The 6,000-nt window shown below is 64.8% G+C and overlaps 1 protein-coding gene across 1 annotated transcript in view; it reads right to left on the reverse strand.

Annotated features, from left to right (window-relative positions):
* Nucleotides 1-5,610, reverse strand: part of BCR (BCR activator of RhoGEF and GTPase) — a 75,221-nt gene extending 69,611 nt beyond the window's left edge. The window contains exon 1 of the mRNA XM_081339295.1: nucleotides 3,864-5,610. Within this exon, the coding sequence (XP_081195421.1) occupies nucleotides 3,864-5,214 (1,351 nt within the window). The 5' untranslated portion in view covers nucleotides 5,215-5,610. The remainder of the gene's footprint in view (nucleotides 1-3,863) is intronic.
* Between the last annotated feature and the right edge of the window lie 390 nt (nucleotides 5,611-6,000).

Raw genomic sequence — 6,000 nt, forward strand, 5'->3', positions numbered from 1 at the left:
TGACTGTTGCAGCGTCCCCAGGGTCACTTGAGCGAACTTCAGACACTTGGCAACTGGTTCATATTTATGACAGTCATGATCCCCTTTTGCCACCTTCTGACAAGCAAAGTCAGTGGGGAAACCAGGTTCATTGAGCAACCATGTTGCTAACTTAACAACTTCAGTGATTCACTTAACAACTGTGGCAAGAAGAGTCACAAAAGGGGGCAAAACTCACTTAACAAATGTCTTGCTTAGCAACAGAAATTTTGGTCTCTCTCCATTGTGGCCGTAAGTTGAGGATTCAAAGGATGAAATAAAAACAGTTCCTCAGCCTTGGCCTCTCGAAGATGAGTGGACTTCCAGCTCCCAGAATCCCCCAGCCAGCAAAGTTGAAGTCCACACACATCTTGAAATGGCCCAGGTTGAAAAACACAAATCTAAACCTGGCACCCAAAATAATTCTTGCCTTGCTGGGCACTGATCAATGTAAATCAGCACAAAGGCCAGACTTGCAAGGCCGAAGTCCCCAAAGTCAGGAACTGCTGACCCCCTGCCAAAACTAGGGTCTCGGCAGGATGGAAAGCGAGGTCAGGGCACACAAAAGCCACTTTTTAATACTGTTTCCACAGTCACATCTGCTTCCTGCCTAGGCTAGGAAGCCCTTACAATGTCAACAACAAGATTCCAGGTAAACTCCTTTTATAATATATTCATGCCAGTTGTCCTGCTCCTCCCGAGCAAACGATCCGGGTGCAACCTCTTTTCTTCCTGTTTGCGGAGCCGGCAGAGTTAAGCATCTGTCTAAAAGGCTGGCCACACACCTGACGCCCCAATGCTGGATGGGACGGGGAGGCCTCCACCTTTGGGGAATGTAAGGGAGAAAACAGAGGTTCCCTCTCCATAGGGATGCCTTGAGAGGCTTGCTGTTTAGCCCCCCCTCCTGTGCCCCCCCCTAATTCTCATTAGGGATCAAGGCAGCTGTTGGCAGGAGAGACGGTCCTGTAGCCAGCTGGCAGACCTTCGTGGGGCTTCCATGGCACAACCTTCATCCCTGGAGGCTTTCAAGAAGAGACTCGACTGCCATCTGTCAGAAAGTGTAGGGACTCCTGCTTGGGCGGGGGTTGGACTAGATGACCTACAAGGTCCCCTCCAACTCTCTTATTCTATTCTAACCTAACCAGGAGTTCAGATTATACCCCAAGCCCTGTTGGTCACCAGCGCAGCGATGGCAGCCTAGGCGTCCAGGCAGCAGCCGGGCCACTGTGTGGCAGATGCATAAATAAAATAAGGCGACAGAGCCGAGCAAGCCTGCGCTTCTCCAAAAGGTCTTATTTGTTCAGCTGGAAGACTGCTTTTGATCTACTCTGTTTTGAAGGACGTCCCCATTGGCAGAGGCTTCTAGTCATGAATGGGGGGCTGGCGAGGGAGATGGAAACTGACGGGGGCTCCACAGAGCAGGGAGCCCATGGTCCCACTCACTCCCCAAGGGAGGGGGAGGGAGATCTATCAGACTCCAGGGGACCTCCTGAGATGGCCCACCTGAACATCCCCCCCTGGCTGCCCCGTGATGAATCTGCTGGGACGGCACCTGACCTCTGCTGGCAGAAGATCTGGAAAGCGCCCCTGCACAAAAGCTGCAGTCCACTTCATGGGCTCCTCCTTGACAGGAAGGACCTCCTCCTGCAACAAGGAATGCTGCCCAGGCCCACCTGCAGGGGACCAGCTCTTCCTGGCAGGGGCAGCAGGAGCCTGGCTTGTCCCGAGCCCCTCCCTCTCTGCCCTCCAGCACAGACAGAAGCCCCCTTTGCCGGCCCCACAGTGCCCAGCTGCCTGAAGGGCATCCCTGAGAGGATGCCCCCCCAGCATGGAACAGCCCCCCCTGCCCCCAGAGGATGCATCCACAGATCTCCAGCTGAAAAAGACTGTGGGGGGGAGACCCCTCAGGGCAGTCCACAAAGGAGCTGCTGCCAAGCCAAACAAAGCTAGCAATGCAAACACACCTAATAGCAGCAACTACGCGCACACACAGACACACACACAAACCAGAGAGAGAGATTTATTGGGGTGGAGGGAGAAAACGAGGAAATACAAAGTGCCTACAAAAGCAGCCCACCTTCCAAGCAGTTTTGCTTCCAGGCAGACAAAAGCATCACTGGGCTACTGGGCACCTCGTCCAACAGGGAAGATACCAACCTCAGTGGGAATTCTGGGGTTTGCAAAGGCCTGTTTCTTAAGGGTCAACTCAGAGAGACGGGCAGGGACCGTGCGGTGGCAGAGAAAAAGGGGGCACTTATTTCTACTTGTGGTTTGCCGCCACCCCTACCTTGCTTTCCATCCAGAAGCTCCACTTTCAGGGGCCAACCTGGTTCTGAAGAGCTGAGAGATGTGAATATTACCCTTGCTATGGTTCCCCCCCCCCCCCGCTGCCTGGATGTTCAGAACCTGCACGGCTTAATACTGGCAGAAGAACATCAACAAGTTATGCCATTATCATCAATAATTCCCAGGGCGACCACAATAACACTCCTGCTTTATTAATCCCTTCCTGGAGTCCTGCCTCTTCCTCCCCCCCCCCCCCCCGCTCTCCAGGGCAGCAGGGCTGGGGACCACCATCTGCCAAGCTCAGCCTGCCAGCAGCTGGTAGAGACGGGTGATGCTCTTCCTTCAGTTGCTCCTTTCCTCGCCCCACAACAGCCCGCTCAGGAGACCCCCATGGAACCCTGCCCAGGACTCTACCTGGCCCTGGGACCCATTGCAGCTTCCTGCTCCCTCCCCCAGGTCTGCCCTCCAACCACCGAGTTCCCCACGCAGTCCTGCAGCTAGCTCTGTGCAGCCCAGCCACGTCGCCTTGGACTCTGCCTGTTTCTTCCAAGCCATTTTGATGGGTCACTAGCAGACAGGAGACCCCCTGCAAAGGCAGCCTAGGCCAGAGAGCCCATTTCCCCCCCTCTGGGCTGGAGGGCCGTGGGGACAGATTGGCGTGGCCCGGCCCTGACGGCCCAGGAGAAATCCCACCAGGGCCACTGCTGCAGGTGGAGGGCAAGCACCAGGCCCACCTTGTCTCAGGGTGGACACACACACAGACACAGACACAAAAACACACGCGGGATCCATGCGGGATCCATTCTCTAGTCAGTGATGCTGATCTGCCAGCTGAGCTCCAGGTGCTGTTGCTAGAAAGCCTCCAACTGTCTCAACCCAACCACACCTCAGTGACTGGAGGGGGGGTGTCAACTGCCCCCTTCTCTGAAGCTTTGCCCTTCTTTTAGGGGCAAATGCTGCAATCAGTCCAGATTCTTGGAGACTCCCTGCTGCCTTTTGAAACTAATTTGCATGGGGGGGGGACTCAAATATTTCATGGCAGCCCCCAGGCCAGGCAAGCGACTCCAGGCCTCCCCGGGTCCCACTGCCACCCTCCACCCCTTAGCAGGAGACTCTGGCCTTACCCCCTTTGCCCTCTGCTCCCCAGGCAGCCCACCAAGGACCCAGGCCGCAGATGGGCCACTGCTGCTATTTGGGGGGGGGGGGGAGAGACCCAGAACCTGGTGGGACCTGGCAGGCCTGCCACAGCCGGAGGGGGAGGGCTGGGAGGAGGAGCTGAAGGGGCTGGGATGGCAGCAGCCACCTTCCCCCACCCCAATCCAGAGGAAGCTGCTGCCTCTCCTCCCCCACGCCTAGGAGACTGGAAAAGGGGAGGGGGAGGGGGGGAAAGACTGGGAATACCACAGAATTCCTCACCTGCGCAGGATGCCCATCGCGAGAAGACGTCAAGAGTTGAATGAAACTCACGGGAGACCCTCCCGCCCCTCCCCGCGGACTCGGGAATCCGTCCGCAGATCCCCCCCCGCCCAGCCCTTCCGGGGAGCCCCCCCGGGCCTCACCTGCGTCGCCATGGAAACAGCCGTCCGCGGCGGCCCTCCCGTCGCAGGGCCAGGGCGGCGCGCTCTTCCTGGGCGCCCCGACGACGGCCTCGGGGCCGGCGCCCTGCGGGTGCTGCCGGTGCCGCTTGGGGGCCTGCGGGGTCGGGGGGCTGCCGCTGCTGTCGAAGGACTGCTGCGAGTGCTGCGAGGGCGAGCGGCTCTTCTCGCGGGAGAGGCGGCAGGCGGTGGGGCTGGGGGACACGTGGCTCGAGGGGCCCGACGAGAAGTCCTCCTCGCTGGACGTCAGGTTCTCGTTCGAGCTGCAGTCCGGCGTGTAGCCGCCGCCGCCGCCGCCCAGGTCCTCGAAGCCGCGCGGCGAGTAGGAGCGGCGCGGCCAGGTGAGCGGCGGCTCGGCCGCCCCCGCGGGGCCGCCCACGAAGACGCTCTGGTAGGGTTGGAAGGCGGCGGGCGAGGCGGCCGTCCAGGCGGGCCGCCCCGCGCCGTCGAGCAGCAGGTTGTCCTTCAGGAAGCGCGCGTTGAGCTCCGCGTCCTCGTACTCTCCGCCGTCGTCGTAGGCGCCGTCGGCCGAGCGGCCCCGCGGCGGCCCCGGCAGCTTCTTGCGCGCCTCCAGCTGCATGGCCTGGCTGCCCAGCGCGCCCAGGCGCTCCGAGACGTCGCGGTCGTTGACGCGCACCAGGCCGCGCTCGCGGTGGAACTCCAGGTTCACGTAGAAGGGCTTCTCGCCCGCCTCCCGGCCGTCCGGCAGCCGCGGCGACGACGAGGGCGCCTTCCTCCCGCGCTCCAGGCCGGAGCGCGGCAGCCCCGCGCCGCCGCCGCTCTGCCCGCGCTCCCGGCCGCCCGCCTCGAAGGCTGCCCCGTCCCGGTCGAGCGAGGCGGCGGCGGGGAGGCGGCGGCGACTGCCGCCGGGGGCCGGCCGCGCCCTGCCCGGTGAGCCCGCGGCGGCGGCGGCGCCCTCCTCCCTGGGCTTCTCGTCCCCGGCGGCGGGCTTGCCGCGCTCCTCCTCGCCGGGCTGCGCGGCGTCCGCCTCCGAGCCGCCGTCGCTGTGCGCGGAGAGCTTGCGCAGGGCGGGCGGGCGCGGGCGGGCGGGCCTGTCGCCGTCGTCGGCCTCGGGGCCGCGCTGGAAGCCCCACCGCTGCCGGTCGTAGCTCTTGCGCTCCTTGGCCAGCAGCGTCTGCAGGTAGATCATGCGGAAGCGCTCCTTGTTCACCTCCAGCTCCAGCCGGCGGATCGACGCCTTGCAGCGCTCCAGCTCCGCCTCGATGTCGCCCACCGAGTGCAGCGCCATCGCGGGCGGCTCCGCGTCGTTGAACTGGGCGCGCCACGCCTCGGCGAAGCCCACCGGGTCCACCATGGCAACGGGCCGGCCGCCGCCGCCGCCGCGGGCGAAGGCGGGATCAGGGCGGCGCGCAGGGCCGGCAGCGCCCGGCGCTCATCTCCGGGGGGCGGCGGCGGCGGCGGCGGGCGGGCTGCTCCTGGGCGGCGGCGGTCCCGACCCGCCTCGCGCTGTCTGGGACGCCCCGCCGCCCATGGCCGCTCCGAGCCGCGGCGGCAGAAGGCGGGCAGGCAAGAACAAAGAGGCGGCGGCAGGCGAGGCGAGGGGGACGCGCCGGCCGGCCGGGCGCGAGGCGGGGGTCTGGCGGCTCCTCCCCGCGCGTCTGCCTGCGCGCCGCCCCTGATCCCGCGGGGCTCCGGCCGCGCTTAGCCTGGGCGGGGCGGGAGGCGCGGAACCGGCCCCAGGTGACGCGGCGGCCCGGCTCGGCTCGCCATCGCGGCTGGTCCGGCCCGCCTCTGGGGAACGGCCGCGCGGGCGGGGCGGGGCGAGGGCGGGCTCTCAAAGGGGCGGCGACGCCGGAGAGGAGCGGTCGCGTCCTCTGCGCACGTGCAGAGCGCAGGCCGCCGAGCCCTGCGCGGGAGGGGATCCGGCGGCGGCCGCCCGAAGGGGCGCGGGCGTCGCGCTCCGCAGAGCCTCGGGAAGCGGGGCCGGCGGCCGTGGCGGTCGGGCCGCGCTCGCCTTTCCCGATGGCGCGGCGGTGGTGGCCGAGCGGCTCCCCGGCCAGAGATCAGAGCGGCCGCCGCTCTCCGCCTTCGAAGCCCGGGCGCCGCCCCCCCGCGCCTCGGTCCCCCCGGAGCCTCTCGC

The sequence above is a fragment of the Vipera berus genome (genome assembly GCF_964194415.1).
Source record: "Vipera berus genome assembly, chromosome: 14".
NCBI lineage: Eukaryota > Metazoa > Chordata > Lepidosauria > Squamata > Viperidae > Vipera > Vipera berus.